The sequence below is a fragment of the Sapajus apella genome, unplaced genomic scaffold (assembly GCF_009761245.1).
Source record: "Sapajus apella isolate SASKATOON/1434 unplaced genomic scaffold, GSC_monkey_1.0 scaffold96, whole genome shotgun sequence".
Classification (NCBI taxonomy): domain Eukaryota; kingdom Metazoa; phylum Chordata; class Mammalia; order Primates; family Cebidae; genus Sapajus; species Sapajus apella.
The window spans coordinates 316,594-338,305 of NW_022437036.1; the positions used below are offsets into that span (position 1 = coordinate 316,594).

Below are 21,712 nucleotides of genomic sequence, written 5' to 3' on the forward strand. Positions count from 1 at the left end.
GTAGTCCGCGGTAGGCGCGGCGCACTGCCCCGTGGGGCTTGTAGTCCGCGGTGGGCGGGAGCGGGAACCACCAGCTCCCGGCGGCCCGCGCGCGCAGCCCGGCCAAGCCGGTGGAGAGGCCTCCCGGCGCCATGGCTGCGCCCCCGGCCCACGCGGACGCCGCCCCCTCGCCCACATCGCCACCCGCGGCCCGAGACCCGCCAGGCCGTCAGGCAGAGAGGAGCGAGACCGCGTGCGAGGACCGGTAGGCGTGGGCGCCGCCTCCAGTCCACCGGCGAGCGGGGAGCGGGCGGCAGCTCTGACGGAGCCGGGCGGGTGATCCGTCCTCGCCGCGAGCCCGAGTCCCCCACGCCCGGAGGCCGCGCGGCGGTGCCGGGTCCTCCCAGCTGCCGGGCGGGGCCCCGCGGGCTCGTGGCGGCCGGGGGGACAGACCTGGCGCCAGCGGGCAGGCTCCTCGGGGTTCGGGGAGGAGCCCGGGCGCACACCCGCGTCGACCTCGGTTTCTGCCCCGAGTGGGTGCGGCCCTTGGTCTCCTGCACCCAGCGGGCCTTGTGCCTACTCGACTGTGCGAACTGGTCTGTTTTCGGCTCGGGGTCCGGCCCTGCCAGACCCGCGAGGCCAGGGTCGGGACTCGGGGTGCTGCGGCGCACAACGCCTTCTGACTGCCCGCACGTGCGGGGCACCTTCGAGGCTCTGCGGGGGCTTTGCAAGAGCGGGAAGAGGGGAAGTTGTGGGGGTGCAGCGGAGGAGCCAGCTCCCACCCGGGTTCGTGTCGCCGGTGGCCCCTCGGGGAGCGGGGCCCTGCGCGGCGCCTTTGCGGTCGTGACCGTCAGGGGGCGGTGGCCGCGCAGTGCCCGGGGCAGCAGGAGGCGCCCGGGGCGCTGCCCCTCCCTTCCGGGTCTGACGTGTCCCCTGGGGAGCCGGAGGGTTCCCCAGGGAAGAGGCTGTTCCCACCTAGGCGCCTCTTGCCTGGGTTCAGGCTGTGACTCTGGTCGGAAACGCTGTGAGCCAGGACTCCCTCAGGGATGGGCTGCGCTGGGCGCCGCAGGGGGAGGAGTGTCCAGCACAGGGTGGCTCCCCTCCAGGAGCTGCTGGGCAGAAAGAGCTTTCCCCCGGCCCTGTGTCTTTTCAGGCCCACACCCGCCCCGTGGGCAGTGCCTAGGAGTTTCGCATGGCTGGAGCCTAACAGGACCAGATTGATCTGTTCCTCTGTGGGTTCCAAAGAGGCTTTTTTCGTTTCGTTTCTTTTGAGACGGAGTCTCACTCTGTCGCGGCGACTGGATCACTGCTCACTGCATCTTCTGCCTCCTGCTCAGCCTCCCAAGCAGCTGGAATTACAGGCCTGCACCACCATGCCCGGCTAACATTTTTGTATTTTTAGTGTAGAGGGGTTTTATCATGTTGGCCAGGCTGGTCTCAAACTCCTGACCTCAGGTGATCTGCCCGCCTCGGCCTCCCTGGGATTACAGGCGTGAGCCACCGCGCCTGGCCACCAGAGAGACTTTGATTTAACCCAAGATGGGGCAGGCCAACGCCAGGTAAGCACTGAGAGCTCTTGACAAAGGCACTCCGGGATGACATAGGTTAGTGGCAGCAGTCAGCTGGGCCTGCCCTGTGTGCGGGCTGTGCGCTGGGCACAGCGGCCCTCACGGTGTCACAGGAGGCGGAGACTGTTGTTACCTTTCTCTGGTGTGGCTACCAAGGGACAGAGGGAAGCTGCAGGCTAATGGAGACTGCAGCTCCTCGCTCTGAGGGCCCAGTCTGGCCTGCAACTGCCTCTCGTCGTCCTGTGCAAATTTCTTGCACTGTGAGTCTTCATGCCTGTGCCATCAGGGCTTCCTTTGCCCTAGCCTGGGCTTTTCTCACTGTTCCCGAGCCTAGCCCCCGAAGTTCCTGCATCTGCTCCTGCTTCAACCTCTGGTGCTGCCCTCAGCTTGGAGGTCTGTGCCGGTGGTCTGGGGCTCCTCTTGCCACATCATCCAGCATGGCAGTCCAGTCTGTCCATCTTGCCCATTGTTCATTGTCTGCTTACCACTAGTGACTCTGCCCTGGGCACCTGCCCCAGAGCTGGCCCATGCTGGTGCAGGAACAGGTTCTTTGTGGTGTTAGCAGTGACTCCTGGCTGCGGTTGAGATGGAGTCTGTGGCTGTGGCTGTGGAGAGCAGAGAAGGGCTGCCCATGACCGTGCAGAGCAGGTCCTGCTGGGCGAAGGTTTCCAGAGTGGTGGGTGGGCCTGTGCAAGCCCCCATCCCCCAGTGCTCATCCAGCCTGAGAAAGCTGCCCTAATGGCTCTGTCCCTGAGTCAGTCCAGCACCAGTGGGGTCAGGCCCGCTTTGGCTCCTGTGGGCCAGCTCCTCCCTGCTCCCTCTTCCCTCCGGCCTCCGTTTAGTTATCCAGCAAACTTCCCTTCAGCCTCACCTGTCAGGCGGCACCCAGCAGGAAGACCCCAGGGTGGTAAAACAGCTCTGCACCACAGCAAGGGGGCGCCCTTTCCCCCACCTGCTCCCTCCACAGCTGTTTCTCAGCATCGGGCTCACACGCCTGGCACTCCCTGCTGTTGGGTGTTTGCTTCTGGCTTCCTTGGCACTGTGGATAGTTTGTGGTTTGTGAGGGGCAGCCCTGCCTCAAGTCTCTACACATGCCTGTGTTTATTTCTTTCCTTTTTTTTTTTTTTTTTGTTTTTTGAGCCAGAGTCTCACACTGTCACCTGGGCTGGAGTGCAGTGGTGTGATCTCGGGTCTCTGCAACCTCTGCCTCCCCGGTTCAAATGATTTTTCTGCCTCAGCCTTCATAGTAGCTGGGATTACAGGTGCACACCACCATGCCTGGCTAATTTTTTGTATTTTTAGTAGAGACAGAGTTTCACTATTGCCAGGCTGGTCTTGAACTCCTGACCTCGTGATCCACCTGCCTCAGCCTCCAGAAGTATTGGGATTACAGGTGTGAGCCACCATGCCGTCGCCTGTGCTTATTTCTTTATGATGACATCACTTATGGGGCCCTTATCACTGATGAGGCGTCTGCCTTGGTCTTCATGAGCCAACCCACCTGTAGTGTACCTGCCATTGTCCCTGAGGAGGAAACGGAGGCAAGCTGTGGCCCCGTGGAGGGGACTGAGCCACACTCGACTATGCTGTGGCCCCGAGTAGGATGGCTGGCTGAAGGTGAGGGAGGGGTAAACGGTGCCTTGCAGTGGCTGAGGCAGCCTCCAGCACCACTAGCCTCAGACAGCCCCACCTGCAAGGAGGCAGCCTCAGGCAGAAGGTGCCCTGGGCAGTGTTAACCCCAGTGCGGCATCAGCACCTGTGGGTCATGTGGGAACGGGCTTCTCTGGCCCTTCCAGTTCTTCGGGTCAGACCCTGGGAACAGGGCCAGGGCTGGCGGCCCCTCCCTGCCGTGGGCTGCTGTGGCCGAGTGCAGCCTCGTGGAGGGGCATGCTGGGGGCCACGTGGCTGCAGCAAGGTGACACGATTCCAGGGTGGGGCCTGGTCCTTCCATTCACAGCTTCGTCTCTGGGCTCATGCATCCCTTGCCTGGCCAGCACAGAACTGGCTTCCACAGACCTGTAGCCTTGCCTCTGGGGCACCCAGGTTGCATGCCCATGCCAGGCTGACCAGCCTGAGTCCACTCTGCTGTTGAGATCATGCAGCTGGTGACATGGCCCCCAGGAGCCCAGACTCTGCGCCCCGTTCAGGACAGCCTCTGCTTCCCCGACCTGGGCTCTGGGCTGTCTTCTGCCCACTTCCCAGGTAAGGATTTAACCGCCTCCAGGAGCAGGAGGAGAGGAAGCTCCTGTGGACACAGACAGATGGGCCCACCCTATCTCTGAGGCAGCTCCGGGAGTGGCCTACTTTTCAGGAGTGTGACCTGCACGCGGAGTCAGCACCCTGCCTCAGTGTTAGGCGCTCTAAGACAGATGTGTGGCAGCAGGAAGCTGACACCCGTGGCTGACGTGTCCACCCCGGGGAGAGGGCGTAGGGCTGCCAGGACCTCTCTGTGCACACTGACTCTGCTGAGAGTGGGAATGACCCCACCCCACCCCCCGTTTCTGTGGGCGGGGAGGTGGCTGCGTCCCTTGCACTCTGCTGAGCCCTGGGTGGCTGCAGGTCCCTGCAGAAGCCTCCATGCGTGGGGGTGGGGCAGGGCAGTTATTTTCAGATGGTGCCAGAGGATAGAGTTTCAGATTTGTTTATGCCTGTAGGAAGCACTTTGGAGCTAGGGGTGGGGTGCCCAGCTCAGCACTGACATTCAGGACACCTGGCCAAGAGGCGCCTCAGATTTCCCTGTCCTGCTGTGGGGGGTTCACTCTGCAGCCCCAGACAAGGAGGGGACGGTAGCCTTTTCCAGGAAATCCGGGGGGGTGCAGCCACACAGTGGTCCTCCGGGTGGTCCTCTGCAGGCCGGGTGTGCCAGCCCACACACAGGAGGGGGCAGTTCACACGGAGGGCTGGCCTGAGGATTGTCCGGGCCACACCAAGCAAAGCCAGCGCTATTAATATCTGGCACGCACTAGCCCTCAGCTGTGTGATCCTCTTAGACCCGTGGCCTTGGCCTCTCAGGACGGCAGTGAGCACAGTTCTGTCAGTACGGTGCGGGCTCCAGGGCCTCCTAGCTGCTGTGCCTCTGCTGACGTTTGGCAGCTTCTGCCAGCGAAGGGTCTTAGCCCTCTGGCTCTCCAACCACTGTGCTGCCCATAGGACTAGTCCTGCCCATGGAAGGGCAGTTTGGGTGGCCAGAGCTCCTGAGTTGCCCTAGGGGACCACTATGGGTCTGAGGTGCTGATGTCCCCCGTGACTGCCTGCACCTGAGCCCCACGTACCCCCGGGGCCGCTCGCAGTCCAGGAGTACCCACCCGTGTTCTCCGTCATGAACAGCCCCCCAGCTTACCCTGGCATCAGGATTTCAGGGTGCCGGGCCCTTGGAGCAGAAGGCAGGTGAGTCTGGGCAGGAGGTCTCTGCTGTGAGGGGTGGCCACCTGTGCTGTGGTCCTGGCCACTCAGACCTGTGTTCGGTGCATGTCTGTGGACATCGGACATCAGGAATCAATCAGGCTGGCAGGTGCTCTTGGGCACCGGGCAGAGCCTGGGGTTGAAGGCGCGGTTTTGCATGGGGCCGCTGTTCTGGGTGTGCCTCTCGTGTTGGTTACGGCTCTGAACCCTCTGGTTTGGAATTAACCTTCTGGTGTCATGGCCAGAAGCACCCTTTTCCACAGGAAATGAGGTTTGCTGTGGAACTTTCTCCTGTCCGATATTTATTTGTTAATTTATTTTGAATATTCTAAAGTCTCCCCACGTTGCCCAGGCTGGTCATGAACTCTTGGCCTCAAGCCGTCCTCCCACCCCAGCCTCCCAAGGGCTATGCCAGGCATGAGCCAGCACACCTGGCCAACATTCCCCTCGAGGGGTGCTGCTTATGAAAAGTGGGGTGAGGCTTTGTCCTTGGCTCTCAGAGACAGGCTTGCTTTGGAGAAGGTAGGGGCTGGCTTGTGTAGACTTGGCCTGACACCATCACAGGCCTGCGGTGAGGGGGTTTCTGGCAGAGTCGTCCTGGCCTGCTTGTGACTGTTCCACTGCATGGGCACCGCTCCCAGCAGAAGGGCCAGCACCTGGCGGTCAGCAGTGTGCACCTCGGGAGGGAATCTGTGGTGACAGGTTATTAATTCAGTGGGATGAGGAAGAGTCACAAAGGCGGGGTTGGAAGGCTCCTGCGGGGGAGGCCTGAGCACCAGGAGACCAGCAGTGGAAGCCAGCACGGTGTGAGCCCGGCCTGCACTGTCAGGTTTACATCCCAGCCATGCGTTAGCAGGCTCACCCTTGGAATCCAGGGTGCGTGGAGGAAGTGCCATCAGCAGCAGGGGCAGTGTTGGGAGCTTTGCTGGAGAGCTCTGCCCGTTTGCAAGTCAGATTGTCTGTGCTGGAGCTTCCTCCCTGAGGTTGAAGACCGGGTGATTCCCTGCAGATGCCAGGGTTAAGCATCGAGGGGAGGGGCCGCCCGGATGTGTTCTTTGCCCACCACGGCCCCCAGGGCCACCAGAGAGTTGCTGTCTGCTGGGAACCTGCTGCTGCAGCCTGAGGAGGTGGCCCCTGGGGGTGAGCCTTGCAGGCCCTTTTGTTTACCGCTGGCGTGTTGGTAGTGTCCGGGCCCTTGGGTGGTCGTGGCTCTGTTTGCTGGGTCCCGTCCTCCTTCTTGACGGATGACCGTTCAGGCAGACCTGAGTGGGGTGTAGGTCCCATGCCAGCCGCAGCCCCGATGCGGTCACGGCGCAGTACCACGGCACCTGCTCCCCTTTCAGTGCTTGGTGGAGTGGCACTGTCCCCAGGCCCCCTCACTTGTATTTGCGCTCAGCCCCAGAGCAAACTCCGGAGAGAGGGATGCTGCGTGAGGCTGACTGGCTTGGTATTCCCAGTGCTCACTCCCCTGAAGGCAGTGTGGAAACAGACAAGCCTGTCTGTCTCTGAGAGGCACAGCAGCCTCTGGGGGCTCCCCCTTGCCCCAGGCAGGCTCACAGGTCAGCTCCCAGGCAGCCCAGACAGGTGGCAGCACCTTCGTCTCTGGTGTTTGCTGCATGCGGGAGGTTTCTATCTTGGGGGCCCAAGACGGGCCACAGCAAGAATGAATGGAGTTCCCATAAGGCTCCCAGCCCAGGGTCCCCCATCCTGCACTCTGACGGCCAGAGAGGCCAGGCCGTGGCACCACCCCGTGCAGGGTCCTGTCACTGCAGGAGGATCAGGTCCTGGCTGAGCCCTCTGGCTGGTCATGTCTGGGGACCTCACCCTGGGTGTGTGCACACAGCCTGGTCTGGCCTCGCCTCCACCCACATGCTGCCCTCACGCCTCCTTGGGCACCCCGCCTTCAGCATGGCAGCGATTTGGCTGCCCAGAGAGTGTGGTGGGTTGAAGGGAACATGGTCAACTTTGGGGTCTTGCCTGCCTTTCTCTTCCCACCTGGAGTTCCCTTGGGCACAAGGCCTGGCCCAGCCCAGCCAGTGCCCGTCCACACAGCAGGAGCATGGCCCCAAGAGAGTGCCTTGCCTTTCCTCTTTCCTTTGTCCTTGCTTGCTGTTCCTCTGTCCTTGCTGTGTAGACAGCGATGATCTGAGGCCCTGTGCCAGGCTGAGCACTTCGCTCTGTGTATCCTGTGGCCCAACTGCAGGCAGGGTGTGGTTTTTTTTTTTTTTTTTTTTGGGGGGGGGGTGGAGTCTCGCTCTGTCACCCAGGCTGGAGTGCAGTAGTGCAATCTCTGCCTTCTGGGTTTTCAAGCAATTCTCCTGCCTCAGCCTCCCCAGTAGCTGGGATTACAGGTGCCCGCAACCACGCCTGGGTATTTATTATTATTTATTTTTAGTAGAGTTGGGGTTTCACCATGTTGGCCAGGCTGGTCCCAAACTCCTGACCTCAAATGATCCACCTGCCTCAGCCTCCCAAAGTGCTGAAATTATAGGCGTGAGCCACAGTGCCCAGCCCAGGCAGAGAAATCGTATTCACCCCAATGAGCCTGCCCGCCTCAGCCTTGCCTGTTGGGGGGTGCAGAGGGTGCCCTGTGGGCTGGCCACACTAGCAGGTGCCTGGAAGGTGGGCAGCCCTGGGCCAAATCCGAGCACATCCCTCTCTGCAGCAGCAATGCAGAGTCCTTGGACAGGCTCCTGCCACCTGTGGGCGCTGGGCGCTCTCCCCGGAAGCGCACCACCAGCCAGTGCAAGTCGGAGCCTCCCCTGCTGCGCACCAGCAAACGCACCATCTACACGGCGGGGCGGCCACCCTGGTACAATGAGCACGGCACGCAATCCAAAGAGGCCTTCGCTATCGGTGAGAGCTGTGGGAGGGTGGGACCTGCTGCCGGGCGCCTGCCTCTGGCTCCTTCCAATGCTCGTGGAGCGCCAGAGGGAAGCCCGGCACCTCCGGGACCTGTCTGTGCGGCCAGCCCGTCTGCTCCCCATAGAGGCTCTCCACTCCCCCCCGGCAGGCCTGGGAGGCGGCAGTGCCTCTGGGAAGACCACTGTGGCCAGAATGATCATCGAGGCCCTGGACGTGCCCTGGGTGGTCTTGCTGTCTATGGACTCCTTCTACAAGGTGGGCCCCCACCCAGCTCCTCTGAGGATCCCCTTCTCCTCTCCCTGACCCTGGGCCCCCCACACATGCAGGTCCCTGGTCTCTGAGCTCCAGTGTGGCTACTCCTGGGAGGCCTAGAGCTCCTGCCAGCTGGTACTGGGCGAGGGTCCTGCAGTGCCCGCAGCCGCTCCACAGCCTCCCCCACCAGGTGCTGACTGAGCAGCAGCAGGAACAGGCCGCACACAACAACTTCAACTTTGACCACCCGGACGCCTTTGACTTCGACCTCATCATTTCCACCCTCAAGAAGCTGAAGCAGGGGAAGAGCGTCAAGGTGCCCATCTATGACTTCACCACACACAGCCGGAAGAAGGACTGGGTAGGCCGGGGCCCTGCAGAGGGGCCTTGGGGGGGCCACAGGCACTGGAGCAGTGTTCCACAACTCTGGGTTCCTTCGCAGAAAACGCTGTATGGTGCAAACGTCATCATCTTTGAGGGCATCATGGCCTTTGCTGACAAGACGCTGCTGGAGGTGAGCACCTGCCAGGAACGCCCACCCTGTTGGTGTCTCGGCCCCGGCTACCCTGTCCCTGAGGTGTGCGTGCTCCTGCCCCGTCCCTAAGGCCTCCACACTTTATCGGCCTAGGCCAGCCACTCCCCACCCCAGCCTCAACCCCAGGCATAGCACAGCTGGGGCCCTCTGCTGGCCCCACAAGGCAGAGCGTGGCTGCCTAGGGCAGTGGTTCCCTCTTCAGTGGCTGAGGCCGTGCTCACACCTGGCATGTTGTCATTCTCGTCCCCTGCTGTGGTCCTGAGGGACAGGTGGGGAACCAGGGCTGGTGCGTTTGAGACTTTGCTATAGGTCACAGGGGCCTTCAGGACAGAGCTGAGTGTGACTCAGGTTGGCCTGACCCCAGGCCCCAAGTCCTGCCCCTGGCACAGGCCTAGAGGACCCCACTGTCCAGCACATAGCAGCCCCTGGCCCCTACAAGGCCTCTCAGGGGCCAACTCTGCTGAGCGTGCGGACAGACCCTAAACTCGCCATGCCCCCTCTTCCAGTGTGTCTGTGCAAGTTCACTCAAGCCAAGGGGATCATGTGCACTCAGCCCCATTCCTGCCCAGCTCCTTAGCCAGCCACCATGCCATGCCTCTTCACCTAAGCCCCTGGCGACAGCACCCCACCCCCAGACATCCCCACCTGCCAGGGTGCCCTGGGGCAAGTGGCTCTGACCAGGCCCACAGACCAGGTGGTCTCAGCAGCCGCTCACTGGCTTGCCGTCTCCACCAGCTCCTGGACATGAAGATCTTTGTGGACACGGACTCTGACATCCGCCTGGTGCGGCGGCTGCGCCGAGACATCAGTGAGCGCGGCCGGGACATCGAGGGTGTCATCAAGCAGTACAACAAGTTTGTCAAGCCGGCCTTCGACCAGTACATCCAGCCCACCATGCGCCTGGCAGACATTGTGGTGCCCAGAGGTGAGCCTCCTGGGCCACCTGTCGCGCGGGCATCGGGCAGGCCAACAGTCCGACCCCCAGTCACCCTCCCCCCGTCCTGCCCCAGGGAGTGGCAACACGGTGGCTATCGATCTGATCGTGCAGCATGTGCACAGCCAGCTGGAGGAGGTGAGTGGCCTGCAGCCCAGCAGGTCCCACGACCCCAGAGCCCGACCCCACCCTGCTGCTTGCTTCTCCGCTGCCACCGCCTTCAGTGGCCTGCGCACCCCATCCCCCTGCATTCACCGTCCCGTCGGTCCAGCCCTGAGTGTCCTGAGCCTGCTTGGTCAGCCTGATCGTCCGGCCCAGACCCCAGCTTGTTGTACCATGCCGGGCCTGGGTTCCTTGAGGAAGCTGGGGTGGGGGTACAGGTGCTCAGGATCTAGCTGAGGCTGCAGCCCACTCAGCACACCCAGCCTGAGCTTTGGAGAACGACAGAGATGACCTGCTGGCCCAGGGCTGTGGGGTTTCACTGCTGAGTCCCACATTTGGCCAGGCTCCTCTCTTTCTCAGGGGGTCACCCCAGGAGTGACACCCCCACCAGAGGTCCCGTGCTCCCTGAGGCATTCTATGGCTGGGCCTGGGAGCCTGGGCCAGCTTGAGCACTTTCTAACAGGATGTTGAAGGCCTGAGGCCTGCAGAACAGAGCCCAGGGTCCTGCTCTGACTGCCCCAGCCCAGAACTGCAGGTCTGGCCCAAGTGGTCCCCAGATTAGAGGCCATTAGAAGCTTGCCACCTGCCATGGCTGGCCCTGTCCCAGTGGGCCTGCAGCACGTCCATTCCTGGGTGGGGTGGCCTGGCCACCTGCCCTGGTCACTGACAAGTCACCATTGCCTTGTGTCTCCCTGTGTTGCTGCCACAGCGTGAACTCAGCGTCAGGTAAGACTTCACAGCTATTTGCACAGATGGAGGCATTTCCAACACCCGCGGGGAGCCCTGGGTCTGGGCTGTGATCCAGCCAGGCAGGCAGCCGGCTCTTCCCCAGAGACAGAAGGGGTGGTACGGAATGGTCCCAGCCCTGCTTCTGTCTCCCCTTGCTGGCAGACAGGACACTGAGACACAGAGAGGTGAAGTAGCTTGCCCAGGGTCACAGGGTCTTGACCCTGGCCTAGCCAGACTTTGCTGGAGGCTCTGTGACACCAGAGGGCGTAGCTGTCCTCCTGAGCCAGCAGTGCTGGGCCCTTGGGGCAGTGAAAGCAGACATGTCCCAGCTTCGAGGGAGCCTGGGGTACCTCCTGTGCCTCACGGGACCAGTCAGCTTTCCCTGGTTGGAGGCTGGAGGGCCTCATCCCTGTCCTCCTGCCCACCCAGGTCCTGCCCTGCCCTGCCCAGCTCCACACAGCCCTCGAAGCTGTCAGCAGGAACAGGGGCAGCAAGAAGCTTGGGCTGGGTGGGGGCCACATCCCACCGCCCCTCCCCAAGGGCAGGTGGGCAGGGGGTCAGCCATGAGGGACTTTCTCTTCCCGCCTTCTGTGGGTTGGGAGGCTCCTGGCTGAGCCATCTGGTGGGAGAGCCCTCATGCTCAGGGCGCTCCAAAGAGTTTACCAAACGTTGGAAATGTCTCCAGGGCCCGTCCGCCAGCCTCCTGTGCCTGCATGAGTCTCTGCTTGGCCCTCTGGGCGGCCAGGAAACCCAAAGGTCTTGTCCCGTCAGGTTTCTCCTGAAGCCTTTGTTCTGAGAAAAAGTTTCCAGGGTTTCAAACTTGAAAAAACACCTGAACACAGCCAGACACATTTTCCATCGTCTGGACAGCCAAGGAAGCGTTGGCCTGCGGCCCCACTCACCTTCTCCAGCCCCTTGAGGCCTTGCTTGGGGGAAGGAGGGAGGGCCAGGCAGGGCTGGGGGCGTGGCCGCCCACCCCACGCTCCTCCTCAGGCCTGCGGGGAATGCCCTGCTCCGCAACTAAGCAGCCTTCTCTTTGTTCTCTTCCTTCTCTTTGTAAACCCCCGTTTCCTGCCTTGTTCCCTCCCTGAACATGCTCTTCACCTGGCAAGCAGAGGAAGCTACGTTGGGATATGTGAGCAGAGTGCTCTGTGGTGCTGCTGTGTGCCCCGCGTCCCATAGCCCCTTGTCCCCCTCATGCACTGCCCGTTTCCTGCTCCTGCCCCGCCCCCTTCCCTGCGGCTGTCACGCCCCTGTTCTGCCCGTGCCGCACCTCTTCCATAACCCACCCTTCCTGCCCCTGCCCCACCTCTTTCCCCTCTTTTGTCCGCACCACACCCAATTCACTATCCTGCCCCTTTTACACCTTTTTTGCCCCTGCCATACCCCTTCCCTGTTCTCTGCCACGCGCCTTTCCTACCCTGCGAAACCCAAATCCCTGCCACACCCATTTCCTGCTCGTGCCACGCCCCTTTTCTGCTCTGCCTATCCCCTTCTGCCCTGCCTTTCCCCTGCCACGCCCCCTTCCTGCTCGTGCCACGCCCGTCCCTGCCACGCCCCTTTCCTGCTCTGCCTATCACCGTTCTTGCCTCTGCCCTGCCGCTTTCCTTTCCCCCTGCCACGCCCCGCCCCTGCCACGCCCCCTTGCTGCTCTGTCTTCCTGCCTGCCTCTGCTCTGCTCCTAGACCTGCTCCTGCCCCGGCCCTCGCCAGGCTTGAGCAGCGTGGTGGGGTAGCCAGGCGGCTCTAGCCAGCTTTGCCCCCACCCTCGTCTCGAAAGAGGCCACACAACACCTTGGGGAGGAGCCAGGGCGGGGCTTGATCCCGCCAAGTTTTAGTTCCCCCAGGGAGAGGCTGGGGCCAAGCCACCCACTCGGCTCTGGGACCTATCTGCACGAGTCAGCCCGCCCTGTGCCTGGCCCACTTCTGCTTCCTCTTAGCCCAGGAGGGGCCCTCACACCCTACCCACCTAGCTTTCTGCCTGATGGTGAGCTGCCCGGCTGTTGGCCACCATCTTTCACCTTTGCCTGGCAGCTCAGCAGGGCGACAAATCCCCCCAGGTCAGCCCCAGGCAGCAGTGAGGCTCGCTCTGCACCTCCTGCTGTACCTGGCCCACGTGTTCCCCTCGCAGTGACGCACATCCGTCCTGTGGGGAGGGAGAATGTGGGAGAAGACCCCTTCTTGAGTGTTTCTAATGGGTTTGTCCCCAGGGCTGCACTGGCCTCAGCACACCAGTGCCACCCCCTGCCCCGGACGCTGAGCGTCCTGAAGAGCACGCCGCAGGTCCGGGGCATGCACACCATCATCAGGTAAGGCCCGCCTGGTGGGGGGACAGGACGCCCCGCGCGCGTGCCCCCGCTCAACCGTTGGCCTCACAGGGACAAGGAGACCAGTCGCGACGAGTTCATCTTCTACTCCAAAAGGCTGATGCGGCTGCTCATCGAGCACGCGCTCTCCTTCCTGCCCTTTCAGGTCTGTAGCCGCGAGGCGGCAGGTGGGTCCCGGAGCCGTGGGGCTCCCTGCCCTCACAGGCGCCCTCACCCTGCTCCCCACAGGACTGCGTCGTGCAGACCCCACAGGGGCAGGACTACGCGGGCAAGTGCTACGCGGGGAAGCAGGTACCTGCCTGGGCACACCTGGACGCGGGACAGGCAGCTGGGGCGGGATGTGGGCGCTCAGCCTCCCCTCCCCGTAGATCACCGGCGTGTCCATTCTGCGCGCTGGTGAGACCATGGAGCCCGCGTTGCGCGCCGTGTGCAAAGACGTGCGCATCGGCACCATCCTCATCCAGACCAACCAGCTCACCGGGGAGCCTGAGGTGCTTGGGGGCTGCCGGGGCGATGAGCCCGGGGGTTGGGGGCAGAGGGAGCTCCCAGCAAGGGGGCGCGGGGAGCCCCACCTGCAGCCTGACCCATGCTGCCGGCAGCTCCACTACCTAAGGCTGCCCAAGGACATCAGCGATGACCACGTGATCCTCATGGACTGCACCGTGTCCACTGGTGCCGCGGCCATGATGGCAGTGCGCGTGCTCCTGGTGAGTGGGTCCTGGGTAGGCGGGCCGGGTTCAGGCAGACGTGGGACTGACCTGCCCGTACACTCGGCAGGACCACGACGTGCCTGAGGACAAGATCTTTCTGCTGTCACTGCTTATGGCAGAGATGGGCGTGCACTCAGTGGCCTATGCATTTCCACGAGTGAGAATCATCACCACGGCGGTGGACAAGCGAGTTAATGACCTTTTCCGCATCATCCCAGGCATTGGTGAGGCTGCCCAGGCCCCTCGGCCGTGCATGAGGGCAGGGTGGGTGGCCCTGGGAGGCCCCCCGACACTGGCCTGCTTCTTTGTCCAGGGAACTTTGGCGACCGCTACTTTGGGACAGACGCGGTACCCGACGGCAGTGACGAGGAGGAACCCTACACGGGTTAGCCGCTCAGTGAGCCGCCCCGTCGCCACTACCCTCCTCCTGCCTCCAGACCCAGGATTGCTGAATACAAAGATGTTAATTTAATTTTTAAAATGTTACCAGTATAATTTATATGCATTTTATAAAATAAAGCTTTAGAAAAATGAAGATGTGATTCGCTGGTTACCGCACAGGAGTGGTGTCCTGGCTGAGGCCTGGGTTTGTGGAGACTCCCCACGGAGAGGGAGAGAGCTGAAGGCCCTGCCTTCTCTCCTGCAGGACCAGATCAAAGAAGGGGTAGAACCGGGCCCTGCAGCTCCTACCTCTGCTAGATGGGGCCCCTACAACCCACAGCTTGGTGGCCACCTGGCCTGGACCTGGTGCTCTGGGTCTCACAAGAGGCAGCCTGTGACTGTTTTCCCCCGCCCTACATATTTGTACCATCAAGGGCCTCCCCACAGTCGGAGGTCCTTCCCACCAGGACAAGTCTCTGGAGGCCGCAGCACTGGGAGCCTGACCAGGGCCGAAGTGGGGGCGGGGCCCACGTCGCTGGAGCAGCTGCTGCTCGGGCTGAGGGCCCGACCCGCGCACCCCTCCAGACCAGGAGGCCCAGGCGTCCCATGCTCTCTGCTGTGCCCACACCCGCAAGCCCGGGCTCCCTTAGGTCCTACCCACCCTGCTCTCCACGCAAGTCCCCCTCATCCTCCCCGAGGGCAGACGCCGGTGGTTTACTGAGGAAGAGGAGGCGTGCGCGCAGCGCCCATGTGACGGGCCCTGGAGCGTGGGAAGAGGCCCGGATAACTGAATCAACCTCCCGGGATGACACTGGGGGCTCAGTCCACGGGCCGGGCGCATCTGACACGGGACGCAGTCCTCCGGTGGTTCTTCGCAGCGGTGAGGTCTCTCGGGCTCTAGCGTCTTCCTGCATGGAAGCCCGTGGCCAGGAGCGCGGTGTCCCTCGAGCCCCGCACCTGTTATGCCGGATCTCGGATTCCGGATCCCGGGCAGGGGTCTGCGGACGGAGGGATGGCTCAAGGCCGCTCTTCCCAGATGCCGCGAAGGTCTCCCACTGCCCGTAAGGCCAGGCGGGGTGCGCCGCTGGTCCCCAGGTGGGTGGCTCACCCCACTTGCCCCGCCCCACCGGAGTGACCACGCCCCTGCAACGCGATAGGAAGCGGTCTCCACCGCACTCTCGCGGTCGCCCGGAGCGAGGAAGGCATGGCTGCGGGGAGCGTGGTCCGACTCTCGTGGACGCAGACGGCTGGGGCGCCGCAGGGCGGATGGAGAGCTTCGCCGCAGCGCCTCTTGGCCCCGGTCCCGCTCCCAGCGATCCCACCGCAGGGTCGGCTCAGCAGCGACTATTCTGTACAGAAGCTAAAATGAACCAGACCTCATATAACCACATGGCTTGATTTTTGTACTACTATATAGGACGAAAGAGTCCTAAGGCAGGTGGGCTAGCACAGTGCAGTACAGTTTATGTAAAATGGTATAAACCAATGGTACATTTTACTGGACCTGAAAGTGCCAAAGTTCAAAACTAGGGAAGCAGCGGCGGGAAATGGGGGGTACAGACTGGTCTTTGGTGCTGTCATTTCTTAAAAATGGAAAATCTGACACAAACTACTTCATACTTCTTAAGTCTGAATAGAGGATTTCAAGGTGTTACATTTTACATAGACAGACTTACTGATTGACCTTGGCTTTAAGACAGGATCTCCCTGCCGCCCAGGCTGGAGTTCGGTGGTGCAACCACCGCTCATGGTAGCCTGGACTTCCTGGGCTCAAGCGATCATTCCGCCTCAGCCTCCTGAACAGCTGGGACCACAGACGCAGACACTACGCCCAGGTAATTTTAAACCTCGTTTTGTAGAGACACGATCTCCCTGCTGCACAGTTTGGTCTTGAACTCCTGGGCTCAAGCAGTCCTCCCACATTGGCCTCCCGAAGTGTTGGGATTACAGGCATGAGCCACCACCCGCCGATTCTGAGTATTTTTATACCTTTTCTCCCACACTATTTTCATTTATTTTCAAGAGACAAGGTCTCGCTATGTCGGCCAGGCCAGTCTGGAACCCCTAGGCTCAAGCAATCCTTTTACCTCAGCCTCCCAAGGAGCTGGGGTTACTGGTGCGCACCACTGTGCCCAGCTCCCAAACTTTTTTTTTTTTTTTTTAGTGGAGTCTTGCTCTGTAGAGCCCAGGCTGGAGTGCAGTGTTGCAATCTCGGTTCACTGCAACCTCTCCCTCCCAGGCCCTGGTTCAAGCAATTCTCCTGCCTCAGCTTCCTGAGTAACTGGGATTATAGGCACGCCCCATCATGCCTGGCTGGTTTTTGCATTTTTAGTAAAGATGGGGTTTCACCATGTTGGCCAGGCTGGTCTTGAACTCCTGACCTTGTGATCTGCCCACTTCGATCTCCCAAAGTGCTGGGATTATAGGCGTGAGCCACCATGCTTGGCCAATTTTTTTGTATTCTCCCCCGCCCCCCGAGATGGAGTTTCGCTCTTGTTGCCCAGCCTGGAGTGCAGTGGTACAATCTCAGCTCACTGCAACCTCCGCCTCCTGGATTCAGGCGATTCTCCTGCCTCAGCCTCCTAAGTAGCTGGGATTAAAGGCATGCACCTCCACCACCCAGCTGATTTTTGCATTTCTAGTAAAGAAGGGGTTCGCCATGTTGGTCAGGCTGGTCTCGAACTCCTAACCTCAGATGATCCACCTGCCTTGGCCTCCCAAAGTGCTGGGATAACAGTCGTGAGCCACCACACCCAGCCTCTTTGCTCCTGTCTTGATATTTAGAAAATGGAAGTGAAAAGGCATGTTGGCTCATGCCTGTAATCCCAGCACTTTGGGAGGGCGAGGCAGGCAGATCATCTGAGGTCAGGAGTTCAAGACCAGCCTGGCCAACATGGTGAAACCCCGTGTCTACTAAAAATACAAAAAAATTAGCTGGGTGTGGTGGTGGGCGCCTTAATCCCAGCTACTTGGGAGGCTGAGGCAGGAGAATTGCTTGAACCCAGGAGGTGGAGGTTGCAGTGAGCCGAGAATGCACCACTGCACTCCAGCCTGGGTGACAGAGCAAACCTCCATCTCAAAAAAAAGAAAGAAAGAAAGAAAATGGAGGTGAAAAGAGAACCAAGCGAATGGGAGCGTTTGGACCAGGCAGGAGGAAAGTGAGGTTCCAGCCACAAGGGGTGCAGGGGGCTCCTAAGGTCAACTGCCAGACTCTCCAAAACCAGGGATCTGCAGGACCAGTAAATAAGACACACGTGTGGTCTGCAGTGAAAACATTTATTTTACAACGTAATCTTTATTTTAGGTCAACATTCAGACATACAAGACGGAGATCACCATGCGAAACCAGCCTGGCCCTTGGAAGTGTATGCCCGGGCCAGGGTCAGCCGGAGGTCTGACAGCGCCTGCACCCAACACAGTCGGACTCCAGGGCGCCAGCGACAAAACCAGGGCATGGACAACCAGCTTCCATGTGTTTGCACTGGATTTTTAAAAACAATACATACTTCAGTGTTAACTTCTTCCCCCATCTGGCTTGAAACATCTCCCCAGTATCCAGGAAAACAAAATCTACCAAAAGTTGCCGCTGACAGGACCCCAGGCCCAGCCCCTTCTGGAGCGTAGTGCTGTGTGAACTCCTCTGGGGCGGACCTGGGGCCAGGACAGGTCCCCTTCCCAGGCTGCCCTCCAGAGGCAGCTTTGCCACTGATTGTATCTGTTGCTAGAAAATTGGCTTTAATGTTTCAAGGGAGGGAAGGGTTTCCAGTCACCTCCTAGATTTCACACCAGGACACACACCTGGGTCAGGTGAGCACGACACAGAGTCCCCAGGACGGGCACCCGACCCCGCAGACCAGAGGCCAATGCTGGTGGGGCCATGGCAGTGCCCTGGGCACACACTCTGCACACAGTGGGCTCAGCCGGCCCTTCTGTGCACCTGCTAGGAAGGCCTCCTGCAGGTCCCTGGCTCAACTCGTCCAGAACCAGAGGCTGTTTGAGAGCCGCCTTTTACTGTACTTGTTGCTGCCCGCTGACAGCAGCACGACACGCTTGCTGCGTGATATATACATATACACATATGTACACACACAGACACATCACAGCCCACACTCACAGCATGTGACGACGCGAACCGTTGCTGGTAAGGACAGTAAAAATGTAGCTTTTGCCAATTCCACAGGAGGATGATTCACAATCAAAATAACAGACACAGGTCAGTCCTGCGCCACATGGGTTCACAGCTCCAAATACTGGGAAAGGGTGAGATCAGTCACTTCATGTCCCCTCAGGAGATGCCCCACAGTAGGATGCACTGAGTCAGAGCCAAGGGAGGGCAGACGAGACCCAGTCGAGCTCTGCCCACAGCAAACAGACCCTCCAGCCGCAGCCTGTGTGCTGGTGCCCCCGCAGCACCCGGCCCACCCCGAACAGGCGCCCTGGGCGTGGCAGGGGACATGCAGCCCCCGAGAGCAGTCTCAGCCGCCTGAGGCTCCAGGGTCTTTCCTGGATGGCAGCAGCAGCCGATAGAGATGACACGTCCTGCTGGGCGTGTGCACACGTGAGGTTCTTTTTCTAATAGGTCCCCACTGGGTGCCGGCTACATTAACTGAACATCAGAACTAGGCAGGTTCACAAACACTGAGCAGTAATATCTAAAGCAGTTTAAAAATAAAGCCAAAAGGAAGACAAAAATCCCACTTCACCGAGTGGGGACAAATCTCCACACCAGCAGCTGCCGTGAAAGGGCCGCAGGGCCGCCCCCACACCTCCTGCAGGTCCGAGGCTGGCCGTATTGCCTGGACTCCTCGTGAGCCGGACAGGCCCTGAAGCACGATGACCCCAGCAGGCCCCTGGCAGCCGCGCCCGATGGGCTGCTCTTTGCCCAGGCCCCACCGGCTCACTCATCGCCCACAGCCCCAAGGGTGCGGAGTCAGGAAGCTCCTGTCACTGCCACCAGCAGGCTGGGGTGCCGGGTGCATCCTGGTCTCCCCTGTCCTCCCCTGGACAGGGAGGCCTGTAAGCTGTCCCAGGGGCTCATCACCTCTTTTAATTAACAAGGTAACGGTCTACTCAAGAAAAAGAGAAATAAAACCCAGGAGTATCTTTTTCCTTGAATTAAGACAAGGCGTTAAAACCAACAGTGCAGAACGCGGAAAACAGGGTTTGTTTCCAGGTCAGGCAGTGAGAGGAACTGCACGCCCGAGGGTCTGGGCTTCCTGGGGGGTCTTCTAATCACAATCACTACCGTGAGAATTGTCATGGGCATGGTTTATTTACGTTTTACAAATTCTGCAGGGACTGGGTTCCACAATCCTCCAGACCTGCTCCTCTCCCCCACCCTACCCCACCCTCTTTGGGGAGCTGCATGGTTCTAAAAAATGGTCCATTGGACACTGTAACTGAAAAGCCATCTGGCAAACGGCCTGCTCTGATGGTACCAAAGGGCCCTGGAGGGTTCCAGCCACAGAGCTGTGTGAGCCGACAGAGAGCCTGTGGGGCTGAGCCAGCCCCAGATGGGCAGCTTTCTACCTTAGGTCCGAGCTTAGAACTTGGCTCTTGGCCAGTCTGGGGAAAAATAACTCACTTCCTAAGTTACGTCTATAAAAACTGCAAAGGCTGCCGATGGCCGGCCTCTCGGGCTGACCTTGCTGCTGTGTTGAGTGGCATGGAAGCTCTCACTGTCTCACCACCTCTTACTCAGGACGGGCCAAACAATGAGTCTCTTATTCTTTCAGGAGAGGTCCGATTTTGACAAATTATTTCTAACTTAATATCACAGTGCGTATCTCTCCTCATCAAATGTCTTCATGATCATTTTAGTGAGAAAAACCAAAGAAACGTGGGACAAACACAACCACCCCAGGACCTGGTGCTGGCAGCTGGCTCACGGCCTACATGGGGATCTGCAGTCGGGGGCAGCTGGGGGCAACCAGCACCAAGGACCGAAACCACTCCTAAGCACGTCCAGATCTGCCTCACATCCATGCCCCTTCTGGCAACTTTCTGGTCACCCTGAACCTACCCTCTACACAGCCTTGGGTGGGCCGCTGAGGGCAATGAGTCAGCAGGCAGGCAGGGAAAGGGAGCTGGAGGAGGCTCGTCTGGTTGGTCTAAGCCAGAGCCAAGACACACAGCCTTTTCCTCAGCTTCATCTCTACTGGGAACTCTGCGGAGGCCATCGTGGATGTTCTGCAGAAACCAGGCCCACTGGAGTCTACAGCACGGGGCCAAGGGCAGGCCCAGCACATCCCAAGAGCTACCGAGTGGGGCAGCTCTGACCCCTCTGCCAGCACAGGCTTGCTCCCCTACTCTGGGTGCCACCTACAAGGTCTAGGATGGACAAGAGACTGACTTCCAATGGTCCACATGTGGATTCCGTGGTCTGGCTGCTGGCCTCCCAGGGACCCAACCCTCCTGAGCCGGAGGGTCGCTCTGGTCCAGTCAGTCCTTCCTCCAGGGACCTAACGAATCTGTCTCTGCCTGAATCATCGATGACGGGGCAAAGGCAAGTGGGGCAGACGGGAGCTCTGGCAAACACGGGAGGAGGGGTCTTGGGAGAGCCGCCATCCCCAGTGGCTGGGTGCTCACACATGCATGAACTACTCTGACTGTGGCTCCTCGGGCTGGTCCTACCATCTGTGGTTCTAAAGGTCCAAAAAGGGCTCTGGAAAGGACTGGTGGGCTGGAAGGAATGTGGAGAATGACCCCAGGACTGCGGAGGGGGAGACTGGCCCCATCGATCCAGCTCACAGCCCCGGAAAAGTGCAGGAACACCAACAAACCACCCCAACACGGGCGAAGGACACACCTCCAAGGACCTAAACCTCAGAGTCCACGCAACAAGGAGACCCAGGCTAGAACACTGTGCAGAGGACGCGGCATCCACCTCAGAAGGGCCTCTGACGCTCTCCACACCAAATTCACCCGCGGGAGAAACCCTGTCACAAGGCCCAGGAAACCACAGTCCCCAAGCCAACTGTACCCAGCAGACACCAAGGAATGATGGTGACGCAGGGAGGACGTGCCCCGCCCCTTCTCGGGCAGGAGGAGGGCCCTGCTGCCGCTTGCTCAAGGCTGGGAGCACAGCGTGTGGCCCAGACCCTGAGGCCAGGACGGCAACACAGCTCCGCCAGGCACCACCTGCCTCCAGCACAGGGAGGAAGGGCAGCCCCGTTCTTCTCGCCCCTCTGACCAGCTGCCATCACCCCTCACTGGACCGCCCTGACCGAAAGCCGGGAGGCAGCTCCACCGTGCGGTTAACGCGGCCACGCCGCGGAACGTCCACAACACAGACATGGAACGGAACCCCGCACATGCTATTAAAAAAGGAAAAAGAACAGAAGACCGTAGCTACACTGCTTTAAATACTGCATGCTACGCACTTCGTGGGTCAAGGGTCGACGCTGGGCGGGCGTGGAGGCAGGAGGGGCGTGGCCAGGGCAGGCAGGAGGCCGCCTTCCCGTCTGTGACTACAGTTCATGATTCTAAGGTTGGCGTGGCCGGTGCTGCCTCCTCCCCTGACCACAGCTGCTCCCGGCTTTAGTTGAACCCGTCGGTGTGGTAGCTGGGGTGGGAGTCGGCTGTGAGCTGAGTGGTCTCGGTGGCAGATGCCGGCTGTATGACGATCGGCGTGTCTGTAGCCTCTGAAAGGCAAGCACACAGCGCACTGCACAAGGGCCGCAGCCTGCTGGGCACCACCACTGGTCCTGCGGGATGACTTGCAGGCACCCGGACAAACGCTCACGGGGAGAGGCTGCTCGCCGACCTCCACCCCGCACAGCTTTCCTCCGTGGCCTTGGGTCACCGCCAGCCCTCGGCCCTCGGCCCGCCCCGCCTGCCTGCCGCCCTGCCCCGCCTCGCAGTCCCTGG

General features: G+C 60.7%; 3 protein-coding genes across 15 annotated transcripts in view; 1 reads left to right on the forward strand and 2 right to left on the reverse strand.

The window, feature by feature from the left end:
• The first annotated feature begins 63 nt into the window (after positions 1-63).
• Positions 64-13,997, forward strand: UCKL1 (uridine-cytidine kinase 1 like 1). 12 transcript variants are annotated; one of them, XM_032256951.1, is made up of 15 exons: positions 64-244; positions 7,615-7,805; positions 7,963-8,069; positions 8,257-8,427; positions 8,509-8,580; positions 9,337-9,526; positions 9,612-9,673; positions 11,539-11,561; positions 12,636-12,734; positions 12,804-12,897; positions 12,981-13,043; positions 13,121-13,243; positions 13,352-13,459; positions 13,530-13,686; positions 13,776-13,997. In XM_032256951.1, the coding sequence occupies exons 1-15, from the start codon at positions 132-134 to the stop codon at positions 13,850-13,852; spliced, it is 1,650 nt and encodes a 549-aa protein (XP_032112842.1). In that variant the 5' UTR covers positions 64-131; the 3' UTR covers positions 13,853-13,997. The 12 variants fall into 12 exon arrangements, with proteins under 12 accessions (XP_032112842.1, XP_032112843.1, XP_032112845.1 ...); XM_032256952.1 differs by having other exon boundaries at positions 11,542-11,561; XM_032256954.1 differs by having other exon boundaries at positions 7,618-7,805.
• On the reverse strand, positions 13,989-19,210 carry LOC116535726. The gene is made up of 3 exons (XM_032257043.1): positions 19,187-19,210; positions 14,505-15,203; positions 13,989-14,102 (listed from the first exon to the last, which is right to left on the reverse strand). Exons 1-3 carry the CDS (start codon positions 19,208-19,210, stop codon positions 14,013-14,015), a joined length of 813 nt encoding a protein of 270 aa, XP_032112934.1. The 3' UTR covers positions 13,989-14,012.
• Positions 17,841-21,712, reverse strand: part of DNAJC5 (DnaJ heat shock protein family (Hsp40) member C5) — a 36,462-nt gene continuing 32,590 nt past the window's right edge. For both annotated transcript variants that reach the window (XR_004262330.1, XM_032256978.1), the window contains one exon: positions 17,841-21,486. Coding sequence is in view for 1 of the 2 variants with exons in the window: in XM_032256978.1 (XP_032112869.1) it covers positions 21,383-21,486 (104 nt within the window). In the remaining variant the exon portion in view is untranslated. The remainder of the gene's footprint in view (positions 21,487-21,712) is intronic.